This window comes from Taeniopygia guttata, chromosome 11 (assembly GCF_048771995.1).
Source record: "Taeniopygia guttata chromosome 11, bTaeGut7.mat, whole genome shotgun sequence".
NCBI lineage: Eukaryota > Metazoa > Chordata > Aves > Passeriformes > Estrildidae > Taeniopygia > Taeniopygia guttata.
In genome coordinates this window covers 4,538,768-4,556,877 of record NC_133036.1, presented here as the reverse complement: position 1 = coordinate 4,556,877, position 18,110 = coordinate 4,538,768, and the positions used below count along the sequence as shown (strand labels likewise).

At 45.6% G+C, this 18,110-nt stretch overlaps 2 protein-coding genes across 3 annotated transcripts in view; both read right to left on the bottom strand.

Moving 5' to 3' along the window:
- Positions 1 to 7,813, bottom strand: part of GLG1 (golgi glycoprotein 1) — an 82,075-nt gene extending 74,262 nt beyond the window's left edge. The window contains exon 1 of the mRNA XM_030282512.4: positions 7,502 to 7,813. Coding sequence (XP_030138372.1) covers positions 7,502 to 7,813 — 312 coding nt within the window. The remainder of the gene's footprint in view (positions 1 to 7,501) is intronic.
- A 7,035-nt stretch (positions 7,814 to 14,848) lies between these two features.
- RFWD3 (ring finger and WD repeat domain 3) overlaps positions 14,849 to 18,110 on the bottom strand; it is a 22,047-nt gene continuing 18,785 nt past the window's right edge. For both annotated transcript variants that reach the window (XM_030282205.4, XM_030282206.4), the window contains exons 11-13: positions 17,510 to 17,724; positions 17,039 to 17,256; positions 14,849 to 16,437 (exon numbers count right to left, since the gene is read on the bottom strand). In XM_030282205.4, coding sequence (XP_030138065.4) covers positions 16,294 to 16,437; positions 17,039 to 17,256; positions 17,510 to 17,724 — 577 coding nt within the window. In that variant the 3' untranslated portion in view covers positions 14,849 to 16,293. The remainder of the gene's footprint in view (positions 16,438 to 17,038; positions 17,257 to 17,509; positions 17,725 to 18,110) is intronic.

Here is an 18,110-nt window from a genome sequence, read left to right as displayed (position 1 = left end):
GTTGACTCAGCTCAGATCAAGTCTGGACTGTCACAGAAAGTCTATAAGCCAAGTAGGTTTGGGTGTGTTGTCTTTTGTTTAATTCCATCAAAACCTTTTTGTAGGGCAATTACTTCAACACTTAGAAGAATGCATGCTCTGCTGAGTTTGTTTTGCAGTTCACTTGGTGCAAAGTATTTTACCCTGCAATAGCAGAACAGTGTAGAAAAGAAAGCCTCAATTAGCAAACTACTGAGCATTATGAAGGCTGGTGAGCTTCCTATTAAGATTCAAAAGATCTAGACAGCAAACTTGCTACTAGATTAAGCTAGTCATTATTTTTTTAAACAAAAGACTTCACATTTGCCTGATTTATTTTGCATAGCAGGGCTATAAGAGTTATTTGGTATTAACCCACACTGTTACATATAAGTACATTATTACATCAGCATAACCAATTGCATTCTCTAAAAGAGATTCAAAACTCCTGAGAATCAACTAAGAAAACTCCAAGAAGTTTTTCACGAAACAGCACACAGTTCTACCACTAATTGGAAAGGAGTAAAATATTCCAGGTACATAGAGAAACCAGGAAAATGTATTATATTAACTACCTTTTGCCACGTCAGCAATTCTCAGCATTGCTTCAGGTAAAGATGCAAAAAAATAACAAATGCAGCATACAGTCATTTCTGTCCAGCATGATGATGGCCATTTTTCCCTACGGTGTTACTTGGCAAAAGGGACATTCCATGTGTACCATTAGTCTTAGACTACTGTTACTAAAGACATCAGGTGTTCAATTTAAGGAAAAATTGTAGACATTACAAACAATAAATGCACTCTAATGCTTGCAGGTGAAATCTAAGCTCACAAAGCTGTAAGATCTACATTACACACTTATCTAAAGGAAAAAAAAATTAATAAACTCATGCACAAAACCCCTAAAGACAGCACAGAGACAAAAGACACCTCTGTCTCCTGAAGGAGATTCCTCAGCTCAGAGCTGCAGACATTCAGACACCAGCACTCCAGGACAGTTTTTATGAATGTCACCCCTGCTCAGAACTGGAACAGGATGGGTTTTCATCTCTTGTCTTGATGAAAAAAGTTGCAATTATGCCACAAGCTGGCACCCAGGGAAAACAGGATCTCTGCTCTTCACCTAATGCACTGTGATGGATACTGATAAACTGAGCATCCAGAAAATCAAGGTATCCCATGATAACAGAAAATTATCAGCTAAGAGAATTGAAAAATTTTAGTGCCATAGCAACCAACTTCACAGACTTTAAAACTGAATTAGTCAGAAGATCAAAAAGAAAAAACTATTTTAAAGCAAGATTTCAAATAAAAAGGCAATTACCTAGACCTTTTATTCATCTAATTCTTTGGGGTATATTATTAGGAAGAATAACTGCTAAGCTTTTTCCAAAGCAAGTGTGCATTTTCCCAAGACCAAAGAAGCAGAATCCACTGGAAAAGTGGTGCATGCATACAGGAAAACTACACTATAAAGAACACCTAGTCATCTCTGCACTAGAAAACAAATACAGCACTTTATTTGCCAAGAATAATCCCCTTTCAAAACATTCTGTTCCAACCATGACAACCCAAAGCAGCACCAGAGAGATCTCCTTTCCTCCAGTACAAGGGAAGGAGAGAGAGTGTATGCAAAACACAGCCTAGCTGTACCTATCTCTACTGTAACAACCGACCGAGTCTTTGCTTTTCAATATATTCAATATTTGGCTCAGGAAATCACCTCCCCCTAACATGGCTTTCTTGCTGCACCCCGAGCCAAGCCCAGGCTGCACAGCCTGCATTGAACTTTATTTCTTCCCTTGTATTTGCACTTCTTTTCTCCTTGGCAGGGAGCTGCAGCAGGCCAGCAGTGCCAGCTCACTGGAGGAAGCAGACCTGTAAGATAATCTCTTCTACTGAGCCAAACATCCCAGGCCAAACTGATACACAACCAGCTACCACAAGTACCAGCCTGCCAAGAACAGCACAGAATTAAGAAAAACAAATCCACCCACAAAAAAAAAAAAAAAAAAAAAAAAACCACAAAAATAACTCTGTTTAATAAGAAAAAGTATATAGGGGAGTAAGAACCTGTGCTCAATGCTCTGTCCACAAGACAAATCAGTTCAGCACCTGGCATGAGAGAGACCATCTCCCCCTCTATACAACTCACACATGGCTTCAGCAAGAAGAAAAGAGTACTTTTGAATATTGCTACATCCTGAGATGAAGCCAAAGGCTGATGCCAAAGTAACCAACCAAGAAACAAATCAAACTTTTAAAGTATATTTAGTGTTTCACTTTAAGACTTAACTACAAAAGCCAGGAGGAAACTAGGCTTACACTATGCAAACACAAGGGAAAAAGAGAACCTCAGAACAAAACTGCAGCTAAACTCGGGTAAGAAGCCAAGCCTCAGGAGAAAAACCTTCTGTGCTCCTTGCCTTCCTGTTGCTCATGTGTTTTTCAAAACTTAATAGTCTCAATCCTTTCTACTAGGTCCAGCCATTCTCTTCCATTGATTTGGATAGTCCATCTTCCATTTCATGGATTTTAAAAGCAGGAGAGACAATATTCACCATTCAAATTAATTTGCATCTACCACAAAGCATTGTAAATTCTTCATTAAATTTCATTTAAGACAGAACTGTGTCTGAAAATTTCTGATTCAGATGTCAGAGGCTTCAACTTGTAGAGCCAAGTTACAGAGCAGTAATTAACTCAATCTCTTAAAATTGCAACACATTTTTCCTTTAAGTTAGCTCAACTCCAGCTATATTGGTAAGAATTCTCTTTTTATTTTTCTCAGGAACACAGCAGTTCTTAAACTCCTGTGTCCTTTTGAGATTGTGAACGATCACCAGGTCAATATCCCTTAGAAAGAAGGCAAAATGTAAGCAAAGCCCTTGGCAAGGCTTAAGGTACATCTTTCAGGTTTCTGATCATTGCATTTAAAAAAAACAGCTCTTTGAGCGTTGGTATCTGAACCAGATGATAATGCTGTAGGCACTGCAAGAGTACCACTGGAATACTAACTGCCTGCTCCTTTGCAAAAGTAATGATTAGAGAACCAGAACAGCCTCCATCCCACAATCACGGACTTATCAACCCAAGAAATAGGCAGCTTCTTAAAACTTAAACAGGCAGTTACTTAAAACAGCTCACCTGAAGGCCAGGGAGAATGTCTGGAGATTTTGGGGAAAAAACCCCATAGGTGCTCAAAGAGATGGTCAACCCTGCCAGGAGTGTCTTCACCACTTATTTCCTAAGAAGAACTAGCCTAGCCTCACACTGTATTTAATCCACAGCCCTCAATTACTTAGAGCTCTGGACAGGTAACCAGTCATTTGCTGCTACAAATGAGACATCTCAAAAAGGGAACTTTAAATGCCAGCCTCCACACGTGCACGGGAAAACCGAGAGAGATGGAATAGCAGGAGTACATGCTCAAATATAACATAATGTCATATGTTGAGTCAAACAATACCTTTGACCTTGAACTCAATAAATTAGGGAGATACAAAAGAGGAAAAATAAAGTAAAATGAGCTACTGTGACAGATCACACTCATCTACCTCAGTGCAAGCAAAAGGATACAGGGAAGCCATAACATTTCCAATCCATTTACCAAAAAGGTAGAAACACTAGAGAACCAGGACAAGGACTGGGAACACACAATTTTTCCTACAATTACAGTATAACCCAAAGAGATTAAGACCCCAAGCATGCATTACTGTCTGGTTTCTATTCTCCATCTATAATTTTAAAACAAGTAATTTCACTGACACAATTTTATCAGATCACTTAAGGAGCTCAGGTACACACAGAGTGAGGAATAAAACATTTAAATGGAAGAAATATGACAGTTCCCAGCCTGTCAAATAGTACATACTCCCCAGCCCATTAAGTCACATCAAATGAATTTTCTGGCCTTTCACACCAAATGCAATACTGAAATAACAGGAAAAGGATTATTCTTGAAATACACAGCCTTCATGATAACTTGTTTTGTTCTTAATCCAATCTGCAACACTAGGAGAGTCCTAGTGTTTTTTTCCAGAAGGCAGAGCATTAAGGCTCAATTACACTGTCTTTGCCATAAAGGTGTTACTTTTATGGAACCACTCGGGATGAAGAAAGTAGCAGGAGGTCAAAACTTTGATCTCTAATCCCATCTTAACCACAACTGTTTGATCTTAGAAAAAATACTTAGCCTTTAATGCATTAACATTATACAGAACAATAACATGCTATAAATATTGCACAATATTTATAAGGGCATGCTCAACAATTATGGTATCAAATTCACTCACCAATTAACCAGATGTAATGTAGGTTCTAAAAGTAAAATTATGCTCCACTAGTACACCAGATAAGAGACCCACAGTGGATAAGATTATTTTCATCCCTTTTAATGTTTCCCACCTCAAATTCAACAACTTGGTCATGCTTCAAATGCAAATTATCATTAATCAAGCAAAAATCGTTACCTAGCAAATATATTAATATTTAATGTGTTTATTTATATTTTAACCACCATGAAAATCAGTTTAACAGGCAACACACAAAAAAAGGGCTTAAAGGCTGCAGCCTATGTTCAGTGAAATGCAACCTCTGAAGTCCTTTTTCCAGTGGAAAAATCAGTGGTAAAAAGTATTTGATATCAGTCTGGGGATCTGACTATTTTTTCTTCAAGAATTCTAAAAATTCTTGTGTGCTTAAATAACTCTTTTAATAATACTTTAAATTGACAGCCTACCAATAACCTCTTAAAATCAAAACTTTAAAATTTTCTATTTGTGGGTTTGGTTTGGGTGGGTTTTTTCATTTGTGTAGTTTTCGGTGTGGAGCCTTTAGATTCAGAACTACCCAATGAAAGCAAGGGAGGACGTACTCCAAAGACATCCACTCCCAGAAATCAGCAGATACTGAAACCACATGATTGCATTCACACTGACTAATGAAACAAGCACACCTTCTCTTTTCTCTATAATTTATGGACTCAAAAGGAACGTTTCAAGTAGTTGTTTCTCCTGGTTATTCATATTTAGAAGTGTCCTAGCCTACTTGTATCACACTAAGAAAAATCAATGGATAATCCTCATGGTAACACTCTCAGTTTCAAACTGAATTTTCTCCTCTTTAGAGAAACATTTCTTATGAGAAAAGTAAGATTACCTTAAATGACTAGAGAAAAAAAGGCTGCTTCTGCAGCCTAACTGCATCTAAAAATCTTACCTGCTACTTGCAGCAGTGTCTATACACTGTCCACACTGAGACCATCACACACAAAACAGCTCTCCCAAATCTCCACTTACTGTAGCCTGGCTGGTTTTAAAGGGCTGTATGACTCAGACTAGATCCTCACCCATTTTAAAACGTAATCGTCACTTTTCTGGTATTGTCCAAACAAGTGGTCAGATGCTCTAGAGTCAAAAGTAGAAGTTATATCAACAACAGACAATACGTCACTTCTTTCCTCTGCTGTCATCTCCAATGCAAAGGAAACGTCTGAGACAACATCTAACCCCACTCCCAAGTAGCTGAAATGCTACCCAATGTTTACAATTCAAGACTTTTATTCACAGTCTAAATATCAAGTGTTAAACCGTAGGGATACACAGAAGTCAGCTATTTTAATTAATTTCTAGGAGCAGCACCCTGTGAAGTAATTTTTACGTCAGGATGCAGCCCATCACATCAGTGTTACTGGGGGCAAAGTGTCGAGAGTTAAGATCAGCTGACAGTGCTCTTTGCAGGCTGACAGACAAATAAGGGCAAGGCCAGAGTGGCACCTTCAGAGAAACAAAACTCAATCCAAAAGAGCCCAAGATGTTCTGTCGATGCCTGGGGTGTCATCCAGGAAAAAATTCACCTTCAGCAATGACCATCAGGCAGTACTACAGCTAGACAAGACCAACAGCCAGCAAACTATTGAGATCAAGGCAGGCTTAGGAATGGGAAAAGGAAAACCACAAGCAGACATAACATTCAAAGAGTGGAGTTCTCAGGAGATATGCAGAGCTAACATAAGGGTTTGTACTTGCTGAAAATAAAGCGTGATGCAAAACATTCCTTCACCTTCGATTTGATCTTATCCCTCTCCCTGCACAGCCCTGTGTACCAGCCCTGCACTCACCCCCCTCTGTGCTTTAACTCAGAAAAATGACAAAACTATTCCAGCAGAAAACCAATAAACTAGACCACAAAAGGGTTCACCTCGCTAAAATGGCAGAAAACCAACAAGCACTGGAACTGTGAAAAGAGTAGGGAGGGGCTATGCAACTGGAAAGAAAGGAACAACAAGAGCTTGCCTTTTTGGCAGGCTGGCAGCTTGTGAGCCACTGCCTGTGAGGTCAGCTTCCGAGATCCTCTCAGACAGGATGCCTCCCTAAAAAGGGGCCAAAAGATCTCAGACAGGTGAAAGGAACAGCAAGGGGCAAGTTATTCATAAAGGACATAGTGGAACGTTTCATACCTGTGACAGATTTTGCAGCAAGACTCATTTAAAACAACTACCACGAGTGTCTTACTAACTACCCATCGAAAATTAAAACATGAAGTTAGATTAAAATCTAAATTAGCTTTGCATTTTAAGCCAGAAGTAATCACTGACACTTACTGGTTCAAGACTCCCTTTGATTAGAGTAACCATTGCCACTGCCATCTGCTGTCCCCATAAAAATGGATGAAAAACGAGCCCAGGTTTTTCCTGATCGCATTCCCTATTGGGCAAAACACCAATAAAGCTGACCCAGTCTGGCATTCCCGGACTCTACAGCAGAGAAGCCAAGAATATACAGACCTCGAGACCAGGACAACTCACTAAAGGCACGTCCCCCAAAGGCTGCTTCAAAACGAGCCCAGGAATGAATGAAAAGACGGAGCTGGAAGACTCGGAGGAGGCAACTCAGTTTTTTCTTGAACTAGACTTAAAACTGCTCACGACAGGTGTTTGGGAACAACACAGACTGCCCCGTTAACCTCCCCATAAAGTCAGCTAAATCCAACGATTATATATCGAGTTTCATGCGCGCACAACCGAGGACTGGAAAGCAGCCGCCTCTGCAGCCAAGTTCGTGGCGGAGGTGGGAGCCAGAACGTGAAAAAAACATCTCAGGTCACTGCTGCTATGAGCACGGCGCCTTCACTCAGCACTAGGCGGGCCGGGCTCTCCCAGACCTCCGGAAACGAATAACCCCTCAAGCACCGGAGCCGGAGCACAAAGCCATCCCCGAGAGCTCTCCCTGCCCGCAGGGCGCTGCGCGGGCGGCAGCGCCGAGCCCCGAGGTGCGGATGAAGAGGAGCCGCTCTCCGGAGCTCTCACGGCCACCCCGCAGGCAGCTCGCTCCCCCTCACGGAGCTCCGCAGCGCAAACTCCGATTTTTAAAACACAAGCCATGAGGGATACGCGGGGCGGCGGCGCGGCGGGGCGCGGACCCGGCTCTTTGTTCGCCGCCGCGGGCAGGCCCGGCCCGGCCCCGGGCCCGACCCTCACCTCGCGGACATCCTGCAGGCACTCGAGCACGGCGAGGTTGTTGGCCCAGCTGTGCTTGGAGCAGAGCCGCACCACGTCCTCCCGGCACACCGCCTCCTCCGACAGCTTCCACCCGCTGCCCGACCCGCCGCCGCGGGCACTTCGCGGGGCAGCCGCGCCCGGCCCCACCGGCTGCCCCGCTCCGGGCGGAGCACCGCCGGGGCCGGAAAGAGCGGCAGGAGGGCTGGGCGCCGCCGGCCGCGCCGCCAGCGCCAGCAGCAGGAGCAGCGCCGGGCCCGGGCAGCGGCTCCGGACACGTCCGCACGGCGCCATCTTGGATCCGCCACCTCCGGCGTCCGGCCGCCCACCCCGCGGCACGCACGGCGTATGCAAATTAGCGCGCCCGTGACGTCGCCCCAGCGGGCGGTGAGGGGGCGTGGTCGGTTGTGGCCCCTCCCGCAGCACGCGCGGCGGCCGCGCCTCGGCCGTTGTCGCCTCAGGAGGACGAGGCGCTACCCGGGTCCCCGCGGCTCCACGGCCCCCACGGCCCCGCCGCCCCCCGGGGCTCCAGCACCTCCTCAGCGGCCCCACAGCCTTCCAGGGGACCCCACCACCCCTTCAGCCGCCCCGAAGCCGCTCAGCGGTTCCCGCAGCCCCGCAACGGCTCCCGGATCGCCTCAGCGGCCTCCGCGACCCCACAGCCACGGAGGGGACGCGGCCGAGCCAGCGGCGGTGCCGGGGCGCCAGGAGACGAGCCCGGGCGTGCTCAGCCCCCCGGGAAGGCGGCAGCCGGGCCAGCGCCTCCCTCAGCAGTGTCCAACAGCTGCAGATTCTGCCCGAAATCTCATTTCCCACTCGCGCTTCGGCTGCCCAGCGACTGAGGAGGCAGGAGACGTAATGGAGAAACTGACCTTTGCGAAAGTGTCTGATCACAGTTCTAGCGAGCTGGATGATGTACCAAGTCTGGACAAGGATGAACAAATACAGAAATACAAACAAGAATTACAGAAGAACGAAGAGAAAATGCAGGCGATCAAAGCAAAAATGAAGAACACTGAAGAAGAAATGCGAGAGATCAAAGAAAAAATACAGAAGAATGAAATAAAAATAGAGGAGTACAAAGTAAAAATAGAGAGGCTCAAGGAAAATATATGGAAGAACAAAATGAAAATACGGATGAAGAAAGAAAGATCAGAGGATATCGAAGAGGAAAAAAAGAACAATGAAGTACAAAAAGGGAATGTAACAAAAATGTGGACAAACAAAGAAAAAATACAGGACCTCAAAGATAAAATATGTAAGAACATAGAAAAAATACAGCAAAACAAAGTAAAAATGCCAAAGCACACAGAAAAAATACTGAAGAATGAAGTAAAAATAGAGAATGAAATAAAAACACGTAACGACAAAGAAAAAGTACATGACCTCGACAGAAAATTACAGAACATCAGACACAAAATAGAGGCAATCCGAGAAGAAATGGAGAAGAACAAAGAAACAGAGGAAGTCAAAGAAAAAATACTAAAGAATGAAGAAAAAATACATAAGTGCAAAGGGAAACTACATAAGAATTAAGACAAAAAATTGACTGGCTGCTAAAAACACCCAAATCTTTAATAAAATGCTGACATTCAACTTTCCTGCTGTCATTTCTCCATGCTGAGTGCCAAATTATCAGCTGGATTGATATTCTGCCTATATATGGATGCACTCCTGGCCCCTCCTGGGGCAGGATGTAGGGCTGGCTGGAGGGGATGGGATAAATCCAAGAGCCTGGCCCAGCTCTGGGGTAGCTGCAGGGAGCAGAGAGTTGACCAAGGGCAGAAAAAACCATTTTGGGAGTGCCATGAGACAGCTAATTTTCGAGGTTGGTGGGTTGGCTGCACCTCCTGCACTGTCAGTGCCAAGCACTGTTTTGGGGGCTGGGATTTGGCATGTCTCACTCCATAGTGACTCTGGGCTTTGTCCATGGGAATGGGGGGAAATAGGCTGTAGGTGTGATCAGGTCTCCAAAACAGGGTCTACAATGGCTGATCCCATTGTAGATGGGTTCCACAGGTTCTTCCTAGAGCAATACCTGGAGATTGGCTGCTGAATTTGGTGATGGATCATCTAAAAGCAGTGTTTGCAGCCACACAGCCCCTTCAGAGCAGTGTTTTGGGAATGCTGCAGCCCACTCTGCCCGAGCAGCCAGCCAGACCCAAAATTTCACCATAAGAAAATACCTGTCCAAGTGTTGGGGCAGTGGCAGCAGTGGGACACAAGTCCATCACCAGCTCAGCAATCACAGCTCTTCAGATGTCCTGCCAGGATCTCACTGCACCCTCCTAGGATGGGTTTGCCCCCAAATCTCAGATTTGCTTCCAACAGCAGATGGGTATGGGGGACAGGGTGAATCCCCCCTCAATTCCCCTCCTTGTCGACTCCAGGAGCAGTTTTCCCAGCACAAGCTGGCATCAGGCCAAAGTCAGAAGCTTTTGCCTGCATGCCAGGATGCTCCAGCCCTGGCTCAGTGAGGTGGTGTGAAGCAGAGCTGTAGAGTTGCTCCCTTCCTGCCCCAAGCTGCCTCATCCTGCCTGGAAGAAACCCTTCTCTTGGGAATGCCTCTGACTGTCTCACCCAATCCAGGAGCTACCACAGCACCTCGAGCCCAGTGTGGCCACCGACTGCAGCCATGTCATCCAGGTGAGGACAAGGGCAGGAGTGGGAGAAGCAAAGTCTCCATGCTTCTTGTGTTTGAATGTCACACTGGGACACAGCGTTTGGGAAAGTGGCTTTGTGCTGGCACCCAGGGCCTGTGCAGCTGGGAACACTTGAAAACAAAAGCCAGCAAAATCCAGCCCATGCTTGGCAGCCTATTTGGTTTAGTGAGAATTATTTGAAGAGTTAGCCCAGTGCAAGAGCTGGCTCTGCTCCTTCATCCGTCACAGGATGAAGACAGAACAGAGCAGTGGAGCTGGGTTACAGCTCACTTCTTTCCACCTTTGGGAGACCTCCAGAGACTAGTTTTTCCCCAAGGAACACCTTCTCCCAACCTCAGATTTCACTAAGGATTTACTAAGTTTTTACTAATCCTGTGTTGCTCACTGTTAAACAGGCATTTCATAAAAGAGCCCTATGCTTACCATGTCCACACAGAGTTAAACAAGGAGGAGGTTTTTCTTTGGGAACAGCTACATCTCTGCCTGTGTGATAACCAGCTAGCAGCTCCTTGCTACTACAGCCTCTCTCCTTTAGCAGAAATTCCCTTATTGCCTCATTTTAAGCATTTTAGCAGCAAGGCTTTCACGCTCTGGGTGTTGCATTATGAGCTTGCAGTTCCCTGCTTTTGGAGTGGGCAGCACTTTTCAGTCTCATCACTTTAAATAATAAACCCCATTTATATGGCCCCCAGCTTTGCACAGCGAGGCCAGAGTGAGCTGAGCTGCTGGGAGACCTCTTGTTCCTTCCCAGCAGTGTCCTTGCTCTCCAGATCACCACTTCAGAGACAACAAAAGTTCTTCCTCAGTCCATGCAAAGGAGCTGCTCCAATTTTTAATTGGATACAGACTGCTTGCTCCCATATGGCAGTTTGGAATCCCAGCTTAGCCTCCACACAGTGCCCTGAGGCCCTCTCCCTTGCATGCAGCCTGGCTCAGCTGCCTCCCTCCATAGCTCTGCATCCTCTAAAACTTCAGCACTGCCTTTCCCAGTGGTCAATCCTCTCCACCAACAAATCCTGCTGCAGAGAGCCACGGCGAGCTGACATTCAATGCTATTCATTACCGGCTAAGGCAACAACCCTAGTCTGGTATTTCGTTGTTTATTTGCGTGACACAGGTTCAGCCTCACTGTTTCAGGTTTTCTTGTAGGTCAGAGACCTGCAGTCCTGCTGCTCATCCACACTTGGAAATAAGCAGAAGACTATGGAAATACTCACCTTCCAAGGAAGCTGGGGACAAAGAGGAGACAATATTTCAGCTACAACCCTGTGAGTGTTGAGTGCAAGGGGAGCTTTGTGCCTCTCAGGCACAAAGTTTTGGCCTGATATGACCTTTGTTTTTCCCCAAAGAGTGATGCTTTTGACACATCTTTGCCTCACAAACCCTCAGAAGCCCCAAGCCAAAACTGCAGACACTGTTGCCCCCCATACTGATGTGGATCTGTGTTGCAGTTAGCACCTACCATTAGGAAAAAAGATATGGGCAATTTTCCAGCCCTCCTCCAACCTGCCACAATTCTTTCCCAATTCCACTTATGCTTTCCCAGGCACTCAGTGCTGCTGCCAGCTTGACGCCATCAGAAGCACAAGGGGCTCACTCCCTGTTCTGTGATCTCTGCCACTAGTAGAAGTACCAAATTGGACTTGATGCAAGACTAAAGCCCCCGGACCCTCAAATTAATTACGCTTCACAGGGTGGGATAATTACTGAAATTAGTTTGAGACATTTCTTTTCTCTTGACCAGCACATGCTGGAGAGAGCATGTTACCTGTAAAGTTTGTCTCAAGGACAAGCCTTCTAGGACATAGGTTCCCAAAATCCTTTTTCTTTTGCACTTAGAGGCACTATTTTCACAGAATCACAGAACATGCTGAGTTGGAAGTGACCCACAAGAATCATCAAGGCCAAGTCTGAGGCCTGCACAGGACCATCCCCTAGAGACACACTATGTGCCTGAGACCATTGCCAAATGCTTCTTGAACTCTGTCACTGCTGGTGATGGAACCACTTTCTTGGGCAGACTGTTTCAGTGCCCAATCACTATCTGGGTGAAGAATCTTTCTGACATCCAATCTAAACCTCCCCTGAAAGAACTTCAGGCCATTCGCATGGGTCCTGTCACTGGTCACCGCAGTTAGAAGAGATCAGTGCCCCTTCTGTTCCCCTGATGAGGAAGTTGCAACTACAGTGAGGTTTTCCCCCCAGTCTTCTCCAGGCTGAACAGACCAAGTGACCTCAACCACTCCTCATATGGTTTTTCCTCAAGGCCCTTCACCATCTTCCTTACCCTCCTTTGGAGACTCTCTAACAGCTTAATAGCTTTTTTATATTGCAGTGAGCAAAGCTGCACACAGGACTCAGGCCGAGGCTGCAGCAGAGCAGAACAATCCCATCCCTCGCTTGGCTGGTGCCACTGTGCCTGGTGCACCCCAGGACAGTTTCCCACAGGCCCGTGGAACTCTGTAACACCAGGGCACCCACAGCTCTGGCTGCCATCTGAGCACAGCCACCTCCTTCAGTAAAGAGAAGTTATGTCAGCAGGAGGCATTTCTGCCTCCTCAGCAGTATGTCTAAATATCTTTATCATAAAAGCAAATAAACAATGATAAATATCGTTATCATAAGTGAGGGAGGCTGCTGACATCAACACACCTGAGTGCTCACAGGGCCCAAGAGCAGCTCAGCTGAGGGCAGTCCTGTTGCTGAGGCATTGTGATCCCCTCTGCTCTGTTTTCCAGGTGACTCTGCAAGACAGCTGAACTGTTTTTTCCCCCTATATTCTCCCTTTCATAAACCAGCAGAGAGGTGAGTCTTTTAAGGAATTTACTGCCTTGGTAGAAAATCTGAAAATGTAGAAAATGTACAGAAGCAGAAAATCTTGTCATGTCTCCTCACAAATAGAAAAGAAGAACTAAATGAACTCCCACTGAGATGCTCTGGCTACCTCAGTGTAACAAAGTTCAGTTTAAGCTGCTTGTTTCACTTGCTACATTGTCTGATTTAAATCCAATTTGATTTGGGACACAAAGTAGCTCTGTTTTTGCCCTCCAGGAAGCAGCCGGTACAGCCAGAGCAGAGAAAAGCACTGGCCCGTCCTGCCTGGTGTACACACGCACACACCAAGCTGTGCTCATTTCTAGGCTCATGCTTTGCAGATGACCTTTTCTCATCTGCAACATTTTTGACTATTTGTCAAAATCTCACCAGTCTCTTCAAAAGCTAAAGCACCAGGGTAGGTGCTATGGCAGCAAAGTTCTTTGATGTGCAGGCTTGGAGCTGGCTTCTTCCTCGCCCTATGGATCACCAGTTTAACACCAGATCATCCCTGTTAGAGGGAGATGTGGAGGACAGCCCTTCTCCAAAAGCACAGCTGTCCAACTCCAGCCACCCCCAACACCATACCTCTGCAAGGAGCAGCAGGGGCTGGACTGTTGCCAAGCCAGCAGCCACCACGGCCAGCTCTGGCCAGCACTGCACTGTCCCCCAGGCCTGCTTTCACAGGAACTAAAATTTAAAAAGGTAATGCCCTGCAATAGCCTGGAGAAAAATATTTTTAAATGCCCATGCACAGCTAAGAGCAAAGCCGTGTCTGCAGGAACCACAGCACTGCCTGGCTTTACCTATCACCTCACACCAGATTTACTACAGGAATTGCCAAGGGGCCACTCTGCACCACGATAACAAAATCTTCCCAGAGACAGAGGCAGAAATAACCACATAGTGGCTTCATGCCTGAAACACGAGCAAAACAGCTCAGCCTCTCATGACAGCTGCCCTGCACAATGCAGACACACTGATTTCTTTCATCCTTCCATCCCAAATCTGCCCCTTTGACTCCAGACAGAGATGAGCAAATATTTAATTAACACATTTGACCTTTTATCAGCACTCAATGCTGATGGCTTTCTGCACACCAGTTAGTTGTGCTTCCCTGCACCCTGCTCCAAACTTGGGAGTAGGAAAGTGTTACAAGGTTTCCTCACATACTTTTGAACATTTTCTGATACTCCGGGTTTGAAAACTGAGAATGTGAAAGTGTCATGTTCCATAATTTTAATAGCATTTAAGTTTGTATCTCTTATTTCTGTATGGTGGTATAAAGCAGAAAACAAGTGTTACCCAAAAAATCAAAAACTAAAGCACTACCTAGAAAACCAAAACATTTTCATTCTTTTTCCTGTGTATGTTTGAAACTTTCCAAATTTCTTGTGGTAAGATGGGGTTGGAGTTGACAGAACATAAATGATGCCTCAAAATAGCTGAGAACAAGAAGCTCATTGTACTAATATAGCAGAGAGCATCCTGCTCATTCTGGTTTAGCTGTTACCAGAGACCTTTTCACAATATCATTCTACCAACCCTTAGATTCCTGATCATTGTTAAAATGCCAAAAATTCTCATATCAATGAGTTATTTTCATTTAAAAGATGTCCCATGTGTGTAGCCAAACCTTGCTCAACCCTTTTCTTTTGCCATACCTGGCTGGATCAGGACGGTTCAGCGAGAACTCACTCACTAAATGCCTTCATTATTTCAGCCTGAAGCTCAGTGTGACCTTGAAATAATACAAAGAGAAACCTCACCTGCATAAAGGAACTCTTGGTAATGTTCATAAGACATCCAGTGAATGTCACTGAGACCTGTTCTCAAAGTACAGCAGCACCACTTATATTTGATAATAAACAACACTTTATTTTTACAGTATAAAAATATAGGAAAAAAATACTATACAGAAAAATATAAAGTTAAGTTGAGGTCTTCTCAGTCCTATTTAAGACAAACAGGATCACATTGTGCAAGCCCCAGCCTTCAGTAAATACAATTATCCTGGCAGCTGAAGTGGTGGCACACTCAATCTCAATTGGACAGCTGCTGCTCACCACATCCAGAGGCAGAGGTGTGCCAAGGGATAACCATCCAGCACAGGGAACTGTCTTGCAGCTTGCAACATCCTCACAAGTTTGACTTTGTTACATATAAAATGGAACTGAAGTCCCCCTCTATGATCTGACCTGGAGATGAGTATTTACAGTAGGTGCTAAGAGAGCACCTGCCCACACATCCCCGGGCTGTGATCCCACCTCACCGGCTCGCATTTACACAGACCAGTAGCTGCAGCACACTCACACAAACACCAGTTGTGGAGCTGTAAATTGTCGTTTAAGGAAGACAAAAGGTCAGTAAAAACCAGCTGATGTAATAATTGAGCTTCCACTAGTTCCTCAAACCAGAAAAAATCCAGCTCCCCTACCCCCAAACAACAGAAGCAGCCAACATTCTTTTCCAATGTACTGGCTGTTTCACTACATTCCTGTCTTTAAGAAAGAACACTGTGGACTGCAGCAGCCAGCAGTTCAAGAATCATCTCCCTCTTCTTTACCTGTACTTCTCCAGTACTATTTTCATCTTCCACAACCAAACTGTCCAAGTTTGTTGCAGGTAAAGCAGGAAAGAGAGAAGGGAAAGAAGGCAGAGAATTGAGGAATTACAGTGCAAATTATATGTTCATGGAAAAAAATTATGAAGGGAAAAGGTTCTCTGTAGATTTTTCAAGCCTGTTCTCTCCATGGCCCCAAAACAGGATCCATCTTTGTTGGGGAATAACTGCTAACTGACCCTAGACCTTCAACAGAACACTGGGAGTGTGCAGTGAACTTGCTTTCACACTGTGTATCAGCTGTGCTACAAGATGCCTTTTCATCAACCAGTAATCACGGCAAGCTTCCACAAGAAAGTGCAGTGAGTCTCAGGTCTTCAAGCTCCTCTTATTTTATTCATTTGTAGCAGAGATTTGAAATTCCCTGTGCTGTATGCACAGTGGAAAAAAAAGTGCAGTAACACACTGGAGACACTCCAGGAACTATTGCTGTGCTGAGGCAGCTTGTGGAGTTCGACTAAAGAAATTGACAGAAGAAATAAGGGCAGGCCTAAAGAGGAATACAGAAGAAGAAAGGAATTGATCTGGGCACCAGCACATCCCAGCTCCTTCCCACTGCCAGAAAGGTGCTGTAATGGATCCTGTCTCCTGTAAGCAGCAAGTGCAGGACTGAACAGTTGTGTACGGTTATCAGCAGCATTATTTAGACAGTCTGTGGCAAGCATAGGGACAGCTCAGTGCCATTTATAGATCTTCACCATCTTCTCTGTCAGAGTAGCCAAGAGGTGGCTTTGGTTCACTTCCAAGGGGCAGATATCCAGCACAGGCAGGTCAGCCGGCAGCTTCTGAAGCAAGGAACCACTTCCAGCATCCCAGAGCTGTGGAAGGGACAGACAAGGTCAAAATCTGCAGAACTCTCCTCTCCGATGCAGAACAGACCTTCCTCTCTACAGAAAAGATTTATTCAATCTACTCATAGGGCCCTTTCTCTACTTCCACACCTTGCTTGGTGGTTTTTAACAGACTTGCAGCACAATGCCACCCTGACCACCCTCTCTGACCCCACTCGTGAGCTCTCTTCTGCATTTGGGCTGCATTTTCATACAAAAGGTTACCCTTGTCCTTTTCCTCAACATTCCTAAAAAGCCTGCACCCTTCTCCTGCAGTGCTTACCACACTAACTATCCCACTGAGTCTGTTACACCACTCAGAGGGCCCAGCTGTGCCATTGTGCCCAGCCCCATTTCCCTGGGGGACAGCAGGGGCTCACTGCCTACATGCCCTTTGATGGATGGAGACCATAGCCTTGCCTAAGACTGGGAGTCCCAAGCTATCAGAAAGTTACATCTGCCACAGCAGTACAACCGACCAGCTAACACATGGTAATGTGCATGACAATTCCCACCAAATCACACTGATGTTGTGACTCCTAAGAACTCCAATAAACCCCTACACCACACTGAAGGGAGCAAGACATACCAGAGCAGAATTGGATGCCTCATCACCAGCACACACAAAGACACTCCCATCATCCTCTGGGCTCTGAAAAATGGCACTTTTGGTCAGCAACTTGCAAGTGGGACCAGCACTGAAAGTCTGAACCGGGTTAGAAAAACACACCACATCTTCTGAGCCTTCTGTCAGTGGGCTGCAAGTCAGTTCCATCATCACACAATGCATACATGGGTTATTTTTACCTGTGTAGTAGAAATAAAAAGGTAACTTTTGAAAAACATACTCACAGATAGACTTTAGCTGTAGGAATACAAGCAGCACCAGCCTGCAGCTGACTCCATTTGCTCATCCCCAGTTTTTCTCGATGTGCAGATGCTCATTGCTCTAGTAAGAGTAGGTGCTGTGTTTCTACTGTACCCACAGCACCAAAGCTGAGCTCAGCCCAGAGCAGTGATAAGCAGTGGTCAGAGCCTGCAGAGACATCCCAGTACGTACCAGGCCTGTACGTGGCCAGGCAGTGCCGCGTGCTGATCTCTGTTTGGAGATCGATGCAGCCTCCAGGTTCCAGGGGCAGGTGATGAGGCCGGTAGGAGTTACCAGCTTTCTGTTCCCAAAAGCAGGCTCCTTCCAAGGTCCCAGCCAATATTCCACCATAAGGCAGCGACGCTGAGGCCATCCGGGGCAGGTAGGACAGCGACACCATGGGGCACCTGGAAGGGTCATTGGCAAGAGTCAGTGCTGTCAGCTGCAGCTCTGCTGGTGTTCTGCTCGCTGCTGCAGAGCTCCAGTTCTCCAACTCTACGGCAAAGAAAGGGTCTAAGCAGGCTGTGAGATGGTCCTTTAAGCAAGGAGTGCCAGTAGATGTGTCGAGTATAAATTAAATCCAGCTTAACTACTGAGCATTATGTTTTACAGAACCAGCAGGCAGCACACATCAGATGAGCGCAAATCAGTGTTTGATTCCCAGAGCATAAGAAACAGAAGCATCAGAATTTTACATCTCTTTGTAATTTATCCTTTCAAAATTAAATACTAAACCCAGCTCCAAAACAAATTCAGCTCTTCTATTTATACTGTACCAGTGGGTCTATTTGTG